The following is a 14745-nucleotide window of genomic DNA, read 5'->3' on the forward strand; positions in this document are numbered from 1 at the left end:
TATATAATGTTTTACAGACAAACACTGTATTCTTAAATGGTCTGACTCTGAGCATCAACTTGCAAATATGAAAACAGTTAACAGATATTAAGTCATGATTTTGTGTGTGCAGGTTAATTTTGCAATTTGCCAAAGTACTGTATGGCCAATTAAACAAAACACACAAGCTTGTGATATCAAAGCCAATGAGAGTACATAATCATTTTCTCCAATTTTGGGTGCAAATTTAGTGTTTGCGGTTGTAATAGTAATCAAGGAAGAAGAAAAAGTGTAAAGTGTGAGTGATTTAATGGACCAAGGATAAGGTAGCTAATACAATACTGTATTTCTTTTACCAATTTGGTTTGTCAGTTATGATTTTAGTCATGAATTTGCACAAGTAATGAAAGTGAAATGGAGAGTTTGACACAAATATGATTGAGTTATATATTACACACTGTCACCTTTAGCCAAGCGATCTTAAATTACACGATAGCAACCAAAAGCCCCAAAAGGACAGAGGGAGGACAGCATACCCGACGAGGAGTCGGAGGATTTTAGAGCAAAAGACCAACCATCAGGAGTCATAGACGCACAGTGTGGTAAGCGCAGCTCCACTGGCTTCAGGAATTTTAGTCCATGGGGTCCACACATTACCAAAGGGCTAAGCAATGTTTCACCTACAGGTAAGAGAAACAAAGTTATGAGTGGAAATTTGTTCTTGAAATATATTGACTATTTCTTCATATGCAGCAAAATAGGAAGAAACGAATTTATAAAACCTATGAAAATTCATCCTTGCAAATAAGGCAGAGCTGCTCGGCAACGTTGTTTATGGTGGCCTCTCATTAGCATACTCCAGTTAAGTTCAACTGGACTGGATTGCATTATTCCAAGATGAAAGGCATAGGGCCAGACAGGCCACACTGAGTACATGAGTTTTTTTTTCTTGACCTGCAATTCTAAATATGTGCTTCTATGTCAGAGAGTGAAACATGTAAACTTCTTGGTGCGTTGCCAACAGTACGACTTTGCTCATACTACTGCCAGTGTTGGTTTATGTTTAGGATGCGAACTCTCAGTGTTGATAAGTGAATGCACAGGGTTCATGCAAGAACCCAAAAACATTTCTTGAAAGTGATAACTGGGTTGGCAAACAGTTGCCTAAGAGCCCACAAGCCCTCTCAACAGTCAAAAGAAATGGTACAAGGAACTGAGGTTATTTTTGCATGTAGCTGCTTAAGATGGTCATGAGAACATATTCCTCAACTAAAGAATCTCGTATTCGGATAGGTCTGGGGTTGCTTTGCCTCTTGTTCTGCAAAGTACCAAAAGCCCTTCAGTTATAAACTCCTGAAATTGAAGTTCTAAAGGAGGAGAAAAAACTTCTTAACTTACTTAAATGAGACAGGTAGATACACACACATAACCTGAAGAACTACCAGCTTCCATTTGGGTAGTTCTGTGAAACTGACTACAATAAAAGATTCCTCAGTTCTTTGCTGTTCTACTTGCTACTTTAATACATAGTAAAAAGCAAGTGATTTTAGGAAACAGCAATAGTCATTCAGTGATTGCCTCGTCTACATGTCTGAAAAATCAAGACAAAAATATCTTGCTTGTGTATTTCCTACCTTATACCTATTTTACAGCGAAAAGGACGGAAAAGCTCGGCTGTTATTTTCTCTTTCAAACTTTCAGCATTTGAAGTAAAATGTGTTAGGCTAACACGACACTTAATTAAAAAAATTTGCATAACATTTAAAATCCTGTATCATAGGAGGACATATTAACCTGGCAGACCAGGATATACCTTTTCACTGACTAGAGATGATGAAGCAATGAATGTAATGTCTAAAAATCATTTTAAAAGTATACCACAGATTTAGTTATTATAAGTTATAGTCAAATTTGACACACCTGAAGGGGAGGGGGGAGAGAAAAAAAATTAAAATACCAATTCTTCTTTATCTTTAGTTTGTGAACTTCTTAGGAGAGAGAGAGAGAGACTATCTTCCAGTGTTTTGCGGTCACTGCTTAACAAACAGTAATAGATGGTATATTAAGAGACAAGGTCAACTCTCACCTTTCTCTTTGTCTAACGGTGGTAGGATACTATTATCTCTGCAGACCTTGAAATAGATTTCTTGCTCTATTCCCTCTGGGATGGCTCCTTGTGGTATGATTATGCTAACTCCTGTTTCTATGGAGCTTAATACTCCTCCATTGCTGTTAAAAACACCTCTTGCTGTAGCTACTACAGTGTGTCCATCCTCCTCCTCGTCATCCTCTAGTGCTGACGGGCTAAATGTGAGATACACAGATTAAGCCTAGCAGTTTTATATACCCACTCCCCCCACCCCCAAGATCAGCAGCACACTCTGATAAAATCAAGTTTTTACAATGCAAAGGTTACATGAGGCAGGCTAGGCCTTTTTAAAATCGCTGTCAGCTAAGAAATAAACCAAATACAAGTGTAATTTTTGCTTATACTACACTCTACCAGCTCCCATCCCCCTTAACCCAGGGATTCCCCAGCCCCAGTGGTGGGTCCCTGGGGCTGGAGCTGGTGGAGCACAGTGCTCTGCCAGCTCCCACCCCCTTTAATGCCTGGGGATTACATGGCACCAGCAGCTCCCTATAACTGGAGTTGCCACGGAGATCCCCTTCAACTCGCATTAAAATAAGAAACGCCAAGTTGAACTGCCGTATCTCAGTGTCTCTACTGTATTTCCTCTTCTGGAAAGAGGCTGTTTATAGCAAGACATGTTAGTATTTATTAAAAAGATAAGACATTAACTGTGATGCAGACAAATTCAGTATTGGAAATTAGGTTGCAGGGAGACAGAACACCCAATATCTTCCCAAAAGCCATTGCCTTACGTCTTTCACCAATTCTCTGATCAGCCGTCGGTGTTAGTCCCAGAAAAGGATGCATCCTGGGTTTTGGACAGTGAGTCTAGGCAGACTGAGGGCAATTAAAGACTGGACACACTGCCTAAATAACCCACAGCTTCACAAGCAACTCTATTCTTTAGCAACACGTAAAAGAAAAGAAAAAAATCTTACCTTACAGGAATGGCTTTAGGCACAGCATTAACATTATTTGGTTGGTATTTAGGCTTGTCTGCCTGTATGGAGAATGTATCCATTCCACTGTCAAACTCGGAAGGCTGCAATGAACTATGTGCTTTTAAAATTGGTTGAGGAGAATTTGGAGACTTGGAGTGCAACTCTGGTTTCATCTGAGTTTCATTTGGCAGGAGATTGTGGTTGAATTTAGGACTTTCAAACTTTCGTTCAAATGGCCTGGCAGCACTTGTGTAAGGCTTTGTTGTAAAACGATTATAAGCAGGGGTGACAGTTTTCTGTGTCTGCTCAGTTCCGTTAATTGGACCCTTGTCAGGGAAGCTTTTCTGAGGATAGAAGGTAGACTGTACAGTGTCCTCTCGGTTGGAAGACCTGAAAGTTGCTGGTTTATTTTGAGATGGAGATGGGTCAGGCTTGGGCACTGTGGAATTCTGGAAATCGACTGAGGCAGAGTTAACTGCAACACAATGGAAAAAACTATACATGAAAAATCCATAATATATAAACCTTAATATTCAATTTCAGAGCTCAGACACGTAAGTCTATTACAAAAAATATTGTATTTGTGATACAATGTCATGTGTTACTTAAAGTTAGCATTTCAGAACAGCACTGAAGTTAAGCTACGGTTTAAAAGAAACAATATTAAATTATGTTTAAGACATTTAAAGGTTTGCTTAATTTTGGTCTTCTACAAAAATTATCTACATGTAACACCTCTTAGATGTTAGCTATTTATCTCAGAGGGGCTATCTTCCTAGCTGTAGGACAAATATGAAATTTAAGAATTGGCGATAGCTTAAGTTTAGTTAAGAAAATGTGTGTTGCAAAGAAAAGTCCTCAGTAGCAAGTAGAAGGCCTTGTAAATAAGATTAAGGCCAGAAGGAATGAAGAAAGTCTTATCAAAAGAATAACTAATGGGAGAAGTAAAAATTTTGTAAAAGAGGATGTCTTAAAATGAACCAACGTTATACTTTTTGAACCCATACATCAGTGAACCCAGGTGCAATGGAAAAAAACAAAACAAAACAAAAAAAAACAAAAAACAAAACTCATGGGCATCAAGAAGGAGGGAAAGAAATGCCTTGGGAAGAAAGAAGAAGGTAAATTTTATCTGGATGAAGAAGGGAAATTAAGTGAACGGTCTCAAATTGTTTTTAAGTGAAGTCAGTAATTGGCAATATCATGTCACTTATTTCTTAAAGGGTGCAAAAAAAGTCAATTAAAGGGATCATTGCTAATATTTACCTTTCTGCACACATGCCACCCAGTATGTGACCCCTTGGCTGGCTTATCAGGCTTGTAAGTAGCCTGATCCAGTGAATGTAAGTGTTTGTTACTGTTTAAATGTAGTAGATTGCTTTACTTATGGCATTTTAAGTCCGCTTTAAAAGAACTGTGTAAGTATTTGACCTTTGGCTATAATAAGGGAATTTATAGTTAAATTAGTGTTTGGTGGTTCTCCACATTAGTAATTTCAAATAATAAATTACTACACTAGTATACTAAAGAATGGTCATACTGGATCAGAACAAAGGTCCATCTTGCCCAGTACCCTGTCTTCCGACAGTAGCCAATACCAGATGTCCCAGAGGAACCAACAGGTAATCATAAAGTGAACGCTCCCATCACTTCATTTCCAGACTTTAACCAATAGATGCTTGGGACACCATTGCTACCAATCCTGGCTAACAGCCACTAATGGACCTAACCTCCATCAATGTATCTATTTCTTTTTTGAACCCTATTAAAGTCCTGGTGTTCACAACGTCCTCTGGCAAAGCGTTCCACGTGTCGACTGCAGCATATCACCTACACCCTTTCTTATCTGTGTTAGTGTCTGTACAAATCATACACACAACAGCATGTCTCTCCATAAAACGTATGCATAATATACACAATGCAAATGTGCTTGAACTTCTTTATGAAACTGAGTAAAACAGAGTCACAAGTAGCTGAAGTGACTGGAACTACCAGATGAACTACACTACATCCTCATAACACTGGTCTAAGCATATTCTTTCTTATGGCTGCCTAAAGAAAGTGGAAAATTCTTTATTTTTATAGACAGAGAGAGAGAACACATCATGCTCGAAGAGGTGCAAGCATGAAGGAAAAGGAGATGGGAGACAGCCTATAAAGGAAAAAAAATATAAAATTGAAGTATGAAGGCTAATCTGGTTTATCTCTGAGACTGTTCACATGTAATCAACTACAATGAAATAGTTGATATGGATACTTCCCCACAGATGGCTCAATCATTATCAACTTTTTCACAGAACTTAGTAAATAAAGTCTCCAGATATTTTTAAAGAACATTAACTGGTGACTGGTACAGATTTCAACAAGTTCTATTATTAGTTTACATCAGTGGTTCTAAATCATGAGCATGCATACCTGTGAGAGTATGTACAGGCTTTCTGGTACATAATCTAGGCATATATCTAGGTGAGTTGATCTGATTAATAATTAGGTAAAAAGCACTATCAAAGTCAGTACAAAGTAAAACTTCATACAATGATTTGCTTATACTTTTCTTTATACTATCCACTGTAAATGTAAAGACAATATTAATAATGAATGGATTTTGTATGGTGCAAATGAGAAAATAAGTGTGCTGTGATACTTCTGTATTCTTTTGTCTGACTTGACACACAAATATTTTTAAGTAAGGTGGAAGCTGGAACCTGGGGGTCCACCAGAGAAATCAGACTCCTGCAAAGGGTACAGTAGTCTGGAGAGTTTGAGTGCCACTGCACTAAATTATACATCTAAGACCCTGGGAAAAATAAAACAAAAAAACAAACAAGAAAAACCAGGTGTTTGTATCTTGAAGGATCAAGCAAGATTCCCTGTTAATTAAAAACTCTTCATTTTTAGTCAATACCTTTGTACAAACCTATTGGTTCTATCTAATCCTTCAACTAATTTATGTTTTACTTGTGCAAATTGGCAGTGATAAACTTCATGTGAAGAAATTAATAGTTCAATGTAAATAAGTTGGCACAGTGACTTAGCTATTGAATGGGGAGTAGGAAATTACGCAAACAGAACACTTGTGTAAATTCAACACTACATTCTATTAGATGTGCCAATTTTCAGATTCCATACCCTCTGAAAGTGCAGACTTGGGATGTGCCTGAAGAAATGCGACGGGGTTATTAATCGACTGAGGTTGCGTATACTGTACTGAAGGTGGAGGAAGAGGAGTAACTTGAGGGACTGGCTCATAGCGCTTTTCACCAACAGATCTATCTATGGGCTCAGCATCAGTAGGCTTCCCCCTGTTGGAAATTATAAAAAAAAAAAAAAGCGGATTTGTCCAATTATACAAAAGTTTTCAGTTCCTGTATTCACCACTATTTCTTCTCCTATAATACTTGATTTTCATCTCTTCCTATAAATATTAACAGCCAATTCTAAATACAAAACATTCATTTATAAGCACAAGAGATTTCAAGACAACACTGAATCTTTAAAAAGATTAGTAACACAAACCAAAAGATGGCAAAACAGAAGGCAGATGACATTTTGGGTGTATTTTTGTAACATGTACCTCTAAATCCTTTGTTTTCAATTTAGCTTGGATGGATTTTCGGCTGAGAAACTGTATTATTATTTAGGTAGGTATCAGAACAGTTTAATTTTAGGTATGTAGTTTTTCTTTTTAAAAAAGCATAAATTGGACCGATTTGTATCGGAACTAAGCTAAATACACCCGGTATTTCAACAATGCCATCTTAATTAGAAAGGCAATCAGCTTAAGCTTCACTAGCTTTATGTGCATAAGATTTAGCTAGCTACATAAGCAGGCAATTTAAACTTCAATTTCAGATACCATAGGAATTTCTCCAAAACATCATACTAAAATGGCCAATTTTTTCAAAAACATCTATAGTTTTTGGCTATTGTAACTTAAACTAACATGCAAAATAATTCTATTTAAAATTTTAGCTGCACATAATGCTTGTGATAAATGTAACAGTGAGAGGACACCTTAAAACATCCTCACATCAACAGCAATCTTACCACTTGATGTTCCTTTTCAAGTAGTCATAGCTATTGTAAGAGCCAAGAAATCTAGGTGATGGCAAAGCAAACAGCAATAGAAGAATGAAAGAAACATGGTCATTCTATCTTGAGTACTTTATTTTTTCATACACTGTTAGTCCTAGAATCGTTCATGACAAGACATTGTACAAAGAGACACAATTAAGTTAGTAGCGAAGCGCTCTGACAAGACCTCCACTGTATATGTATCCACTATGCCTAATATGAAACTTTTGTCTAGGGCAGGTGAGACCTCAAAGTGTCCTCTCACATAAGCTAAATTCAGGTCAAGCTGAAATATAAACCATCATATCTTTAACACCTCTATGTTAGAGTGCAATGAAAGAATTGTAAATAAAATTTTAGTATCCTGAATTTGATATAGTATAGATGCAATGCATGCTCATCTGAATCTTGCAATATTTACTGCATATATTTTGCAGTAATATTGTACTGCAGATAGTTTTAGTTTATAGTTAAGGTTTATAGTGAAGATATCAGCCTTATCCCTAGGAGAAAAACCTCTTTCAGCCCCTCTTATATCAGTGCCTGCACATTAAAAGTTTTTGATCAGTATTTGCCATGCCCTGTAGGTACTGCCAAAATAAATGAAATATTTTAATTCTGCCTACTGGGAGAAGCAAGGTGCAAAACATACCCACCCACTTTATTTTCCATGTTTTGTGTTTTAAGTGACCTTTACTATTGTGAACGCTTCTTCCTTCTTAGGGAGTTCAGGCCTTCAAGCAAAGAGTAAAGCAATCCAAAGTGCAGCATCCATAAGGACACTGCTCAAATAATCATCATCTATGTATTCTGTAGGAATATCATTACAAAAGCAACTAGTTGTATACAATAAGCTGAAAAAATTACAAGCTGCACTTTCCATTAAGATTTGGAAATAATTCCTTTCAATGTACCTACAATTCCACCTAATAATATCATGCACAAATTGCTGAGAGAATGGACCTCTTCTGCTCCATGGAGCAATTCAAACTTTGTTCAAAAATGTCACTTATGTTCAACATTTAAAAAAAAAAATACAGAAGTTATTCAAGTAGTGTTCTCTTTCTAAGCCACAAAAATCAATTCCAAAGATGAGAAATATCCTCTAATTGAAAAGAGTTTTCATGTCACCTGATCTAAGAGTGGCTCATTTTTTATTTTTAGTCACTGATTTTAAGGCAGTTATTAGTTATGTAGTTGATAACTGGTTGAACCCATTCACCTTGTAGGACTAGTCTGATAATAGTGGCATTCAAAAATATTCTATACAACATTTAAAAAGTTAACCTACTGAATATTTATAGCCTACTGTGGATTTGTAACTATTCAGTAGAAAATAAAAATCTTAGCCTGTTTAGACTTCAAAAGGCACACTGCAACTGAAACGGGATCTCTTCAAAAGTAAGAGGATTCAACAAAAATGTAGCTTATTTTAAATGCTCAAGGGGAGTCAGAGTTCATCAGAGCAGTTCATGTGTTGTGCTAAGGTTGACTTTTTCCTCATTTATCATCATCAAGCTAAGGTTGCAACAATTGGCACATACCAAGTTCATGTTCCTCTGCACTTGACTCAGGGACAGCCCTTTATCAGCTAGTAATTTAGGTATGCGTATATGTGCATTCCTCAATATCTCTGGTAAGCAGACATAGGTGTAGACATTTTCTGAATACTCTTGGGTCCCATGAAAGACCAAATGGCACCACCATAAGCTGGAAATGGCCCAATTGGACCAGGGCATCCTTTAAATTGAGAACAGCATACCAGTCTCCTGGATCCAGGGAGAGAGCAAAGGAGGCTAGGAAGACCATACAAAATTTGAACCTCTGAAAGACATGAGGCAACAAAGCTTTAGGATGAGTCTTTGGCCCACTCTGCCTTCAGAATTAGCATGTAGTGGGAGTAGAATTCTCAGCATTTCATGTTCTGATGAGCCTTTTCTATTGCCTCCCAGGTGAAAGGTTTTTGAACTCTTGAACGAGAAGCTGCTAATGAGAGAGATCCCTAAAGAGTAACAGGGAAGAGGATGTGGGTGATTGGCTGAAAACTACCAGATGTAGGCAGAAAAAACCATGGCCAGCACTCAACAATCTGAAGTGTCCTGGAACCAGGATGACCAGAAAGTTAAGAGATGATTGGGGCTGGATCCAGTACACTGATTGGGACACTGTCCTTAAGCACACCCTCAGAATGACTGTTTCTAACCTCCCTCGTTTCCAGCAGGGTCAGGCTGAACAGATGGATGGGAGGTGAACAGGTAGTGTCTCTCGGGCCTTTTGTCCTTATTCTTCCTACTGTAAGAGCCAGACCTGGGAGCCCTCAGGACCTAGACTCTATCAGAGGAGAAAGTGGAGGATGGAAAGGCTTCTTGAGACTGCTGAAGAACGTGCAGACACAAAGAAAGGAGGGCAGCTCGGAAGCAGTATTCCCTCTCATTTTTCGCCACTCCTGAGTTGACTGAGTTTTGCTATGTGCACCAAAGAGAATGTAATGTGCAACACATCACCTTCACACTGGGCACATAAAACTCATATGATAGAGGTGGGCCCAAGAGCTTCCGAGTGTGAGAAGGTGCTCAGACCTGAGGCAGAGGACTGAGGTGTAGATGTGAGAGCTCTAGCTGGGGTTGAGAAGCTCAGTACTAAGACAAAGGGTTGGGGTTCAAGCTCTAGGGTGAAGCAGGGGGTGAGAGGGGCTCCTGATTTAGGAAGTGGGTCAGGGCTCGGTTTTGGCGTTTAAAAGGGAGTACAGACTCTGAGCTGGTGATACAGGGTGTGGAGTTTGGAGTGAGACCAGGGACGACGGTTCTGGGGTGCAGGTGACTGCAAGATGTGGGGGTAGAGGCTCAGACTTGCAGCTCCATCCCCTGTGTGGGGCTTAGTGGGAAACTCAGCTTGGAGGCCTTAAGCCCATGGACCCTAGAGTTGGTCAACTCCAAGAACCACCCCAAACGGCAGAGTTCTGTATTGCGGTCTGCATCTCTCAAGACAGCCCAGAAGCCTGCAATACATGGTCGCTGCTGAGACAACCATCCAGGCAGCTGAGATTGTTGCATCCTAGGTCATCTGAAGAACTCCACAAGTCACTCTTGTGCCTTCAGTCATCTACGTGGAAAACTCTTGAACATAATCCATAAAGTTATTAAAAGAGTTCCAACAGGTTAACGTTATAATGTCCAATCACAGCCACGACTGGGGACTCTGAATTGTGACACTGACCATCCAATCAACTTTTCTCCTGAAGAAGTCAAATCTTGACCTTTACTTTTGGGCATTCTGCTGGAATGGCCCTGTCTGCCTATTTTGTTCACAGTGGATGTGACTAGAGATACTGCGGTGGGGCGAGTGTACATATACTCAAAGCCCTTTGCAGGGACATAGTATTTCTTTTTCAACTTTTGGACGTAGACACAATAGATGAAAGAGTTTGCTACACTGACCTAGCTATTTTTAGCAACTCGGGGCGGGGGGGCGGGAATGGGCTGTGCAACCGTTGATAGTGTGGTGGTCAAGATGACACTGAAGAGGCTGTCTGCCTCTTGATTTTCCAAGCCCAGCTTGCTCTGCCACCCATTTAAGGAGGGAATGGTGCTCCTTAAAATTGTCTGGGGACTGCTGGTGTAGGAGGGTCACTGGTCAGCACCTTGACCAGGGATGACTGTACCACCTGAAGAGGGCTCCCTCTGTGCCAGTATTTTGTGCTTGCCTTGCAGCCACATTCTGATTATAGTGTTGGCAGTGCCAGGGCCAGCTTGTCTGATATGGCCAGGGAGAATTGGGAGTACTGAACTGCCATCATGGGCACCTCACATGGGTCTCAGTACTGCCACTCTAGGGAAGAGGGGCACTGTCCCTGGTGTACCAGCACCAAGACTGTTGCAGTGTCATCCCTTCTTGGTGACAGGCTAAAGTCACTATGCGATCCCAACCACTGCCCCACTGGTGAACAGGGTAGGGGCTCTGAGGCCTGATTTTTTCTTCTGCTGACCCTGGTGGGTGGATGATGGGACAATGGAGAGTGCCATCTGCCAGAGGAATGGCAACAGGGAAAGTGAGACCGACACAAGACCCAAAATAGCTTCTAGAACAGTGACTGACATCAAGGAGAAGGGGGGGCACTTGAGAGAAGGTGACAGTTGCCTGGGTGACCCATGGTTGGACGTATACCAGTGGTACAAGGAGAGGTGCCTCAAATCAGAAGTCCCATGCTTAGTAGCGGGAATCTCACTAGGAACCTAACCCTTCTGGCTGAAGAGCTGGGAACCAAGGTCACGATGAAGGAGACCTGTGCCCATCGTCCAGTGACAGAGCATGTTCTGTCAGTCTACTGCTGCTGCACCCCAGAGGATTTTCAGCTTTGGTGCAAGGGGCAGAGGTGTCTTAGTTCCCTGGCATGGCACTGGCAGAGCCAGTCAGTTTTGCTCTTTAACCAATGGAACTTCATTGGGCACTGAAGAGCACACTGAAGGCTGGGAACCCCTTCCCCCACATGGGGTGGGGGTCAGGTCCCTGTCTGGGCTTGGGGATTCCACCATAGCAGTAACCCCCTAAAACCCAGAAGCAAGCACATGGCCTGACATAGGTCCTGTGCCTGTAGGCTGTCTGTCCTTCAGCACTGAAGGGCTCCGTTTCTGCTGCTTCCTGGGCACCGGCAAAGGGAAGTGGTGCTAGGCCAAGTCTGGTGCCACTGGCATGTTATGCACCGAAGCAGATACACTCAGCAAGGAGTCAGCCTTGGGGGACTCTGGTGCAGGATAAAGATCCACTTCCACTTGGGATGTCTTCAAGCAGATATTCCCCTTTTCTGGGCACAAGAGCCAAACTTTTTATGAATATGCCACTTGTCTTTCCTGTGGCTCTCTCTCAAACACTTGAAATAACTATTGTACAGATCACTGATAGGCATTGGGCCTGCTGTATGCCAAACGCAACCTGCAGCGGGGTGAGTGGGGTATACCTCTCCCCTCCTCAGGCGAAGTCCCAATAAGACTCTAATTGGTAACACCTATACTTAAGTACCACAATCAGCAAACTATTTACAAAGGCTGTAAGTCCACTGAGACAAGAAGAAACTGCTAGCCCTTCTTAAGCAAGGAAAGGAGCTCCAACTAAACTACCCTGGGCAGTAAAAAGTAACTGAAAGGGCATAGGGCCAGTGATGCCTAATATACCACTACCTGGAAGCACCCTTACTGCTGGTCCTATGGATATTGCAACAAGAGAAATTTTCAACAACTGTTCATGTGGGAATGCACGTGCCTAAAAATGGAATCAATGTGAACAAACACTCAAAGAAGAAATTACCTTCCCTCCCAAAAGGGTCAGTGCACTTGGTGTGTGTTTGTGTGAGTGCTCTCTTATTGTGCTGCAGCCTGGGTTTCCTCTGTGGCTGGTATTTGTTAAGTAGGCTGAAACCCTTCCCTTCAGCTGGTATAAAATATGACTTTATATCTTTTGGAGGGCAGAGGCACGGGATGAGTGTGCATACCATACTGCCCTGGCTGTTTCAAGAATAGCCTCATTGATGAGTAGGACCACCAAACCAGGGCCAGAGGCTTAAAAGATGTCCGAGAGCCTATGCTGCATGTCATTACCTCAAGTGTCATTACCTTTAACTTGGCTGCCACAGCTCCTGCTATCAGTTACGGATGGTGATGATGGAACAAATGCTTCATTGGGAGAGGATTCTAAGTCCGTTGCTACTGGCAAATCTGGCTTGGTTTCTTCCTCTGTGCACCACAATGGAGTCAACTGGTGTTGATTAGGAAGGGTAAATGTGATTCAAGCACAGATGGGGGTGCCTAGAACTGGGATTTCATGGGCGCCAGTAGGAAGGCTCCACAGGTTGGGGAAGTCCCCAAGACAGAGGTGCCATCAGTCTTTAGAGTCAACATACCTTGGCAGAGGAAAGCACTGATCTCCTGAGTTCATGTACAAGGCTGGCCTCCTGCCAAGGACATGATACATCTAAAATATCTGGTTTGTCCAACAAACTTCTACTGATTCTACTTCAGCAGTTTCAGTAGTGTCAGTGGATACAAACTTCAATTTGTGGCAGTGATACAGGATAATATCCTTCTTCTCAAGGTGGTTTCTTCTTCCAGTATTGAGATGTCCTTAAGGAGGACTGAACCCAAAAAGAGAAAACTGTAGGAAGAGTAAGTCAACATTCACTTTCCAGAGAGGTAACGGTTCCAGAGGTGAGTACAGATTGATCTGGTACATCCAAGATCAGCAGATTCTTCTTGGAGCATTACAGTACTGTCAAAGAGGACTTCAATATGGAGCTCCCAGTTAGTGCTAACGGATGCCAATCCTTTGGCCTAAGAGCTAGATCCAGTGCCAGCTTTAACAGAGCCTTCTTTCTTTGCACCTTATCATTTTGAGTCTTCAGGATTCCTGGGCAGGGATTCATTCATATGGATGGAGCCGCACAGGGACCTTTTCTCTAAGAGGGAGATTTGGAAAGAAATGCTTATATGATTGTCCCTTACTCTCGAGAGGTATGAGATAATGATTTCTGAAGTCTAGTAATATTAGCCTTTGGTCCAGAGCTCATTCTTAGATGGACACTGTCTCCTGGGCTTGGGACCAGCTGTCTTCTTACAGCTTTCTCCATGACATATTTCCTCAGACAGGGCTCCTGACCCTCATGAGTCTTCTGAGGGGAGAAGCAACATATATTGCACTTGGTGGAGATGTGAGCCTAAAGTGGTGCTGATGTTCATGATGGACAAGGAATGGCAGATAAGACAGTTCTTAAGCTCCAGAACTCTGGGCACGTGTTGTCTACTGACAGGGGGAGAGGTGAGGGTAGAGTACTGAGGCAGGGAAGGAACCATCCCTATGCTCACTATAAGAATCAGGAAAGACAACAACCACACTGAACTCTTTTCAATATATATTTACAAATAGAAAGGCTATGAAAAACTTCAACACGAAGGAGTCTGACTCAAGCCAGGTGACGGTGAGGAGGACATGGTGCAGATTGACCCATATGCCCTCAGTACAGAGAAAAAGTACAAGTACAACAACTGCATGGGGAAAGACCGATGGACACTGGTTGCTAGAAATCTCCTCTCTTGGGAACATGAAAGCACGTTTACCACATGTGAAACACAAAAAGATCTCTTTACTTTCTTCAGGTTTTATGTCAAATTATACAGATATTTTTACCTCTATTTATACTATTATAAGAACACCCAATAAGCACCTGAGGTTAATGCTTTGTTCTCCTCTAATTTATGCCATTTATACACCAACTACATTGATTTCAATTAAGCTACTTGCGATACCAGGGCCAGTCAAAAGATCAAACTTGGTAGCTGTGTCTGCATCGGGAAGATGTACCAAAAACTTCTCACTGGTTCCAACATCTGCTGCAGAGTACTTTACTGGAGTGGTGGCACTGGCTGGTAGACTCAAATTTAACTACTCTCTCAGTTAAGCCTGCTGAAAATGAAATGTAATAAAGATAGTATCATGCATCCAGCTGCAGGCTCTTCACCTATGCTATGGATCCTACCAGTTCTCAACACTTTTTCCTTTTTGTTGTAGAACAGTGCATAGAACAGGACATATTTGCTACGTTAGTGACAAATCTACATAATTTGTTCAAGATGT

General features: G+C 41.1%; 1 protein-coding gene across 5 annotated transcripts in view; it reads right to left on the minus strand.

Moving 5' to 3' along the window:
- Positions 1-14745, minus strand: part of TJP1 (tight junction protein 1) — a 148084-nt gene that overhangs the window by 6127 nt on the left and 127212 nt on the right. For 3 of the 5 annotated variants that reach the window (XM_075007348.1, XM_075007344.1, XM_075007347.1), the window contains 4 exons: positions 6181-6353; positions 3049-3526; positions 2066-2283; positions 516-659 (listed from right to left, as the gene is read on the minus strand). In XM_075007348.1, coding sequence (XP_074863449.1) covers positions 516-659; positions 2066-2283; positions 3049-3526; positions 6181-6353 — 1013 coding nt within the window. The remainder of the gene's footprint in view (positions 1-515; positions 660-2065; positions 2284-3048; positions 3527-6180; positions 6354-14745) is intronic. The other 2 variants (XM_075007346.1, XM_075007345.1) reach the window with 2 other exon arrangements.

This window comes from Carettochelys insculpta, chromosome 12, assembly GCF_033958435.1.
Source record: "Carettochelys insculpta isolate YL-2023 chromosome 12, ASM3395843v1, whole genome shotgun sequence".
Classification (NCBI taxonomy): domain Eukaryota; kingdom Metazoa; phylum Chordata; order Testudines; family Carettochelyidae; genus Carettochelys; species Carettochelys insculpta.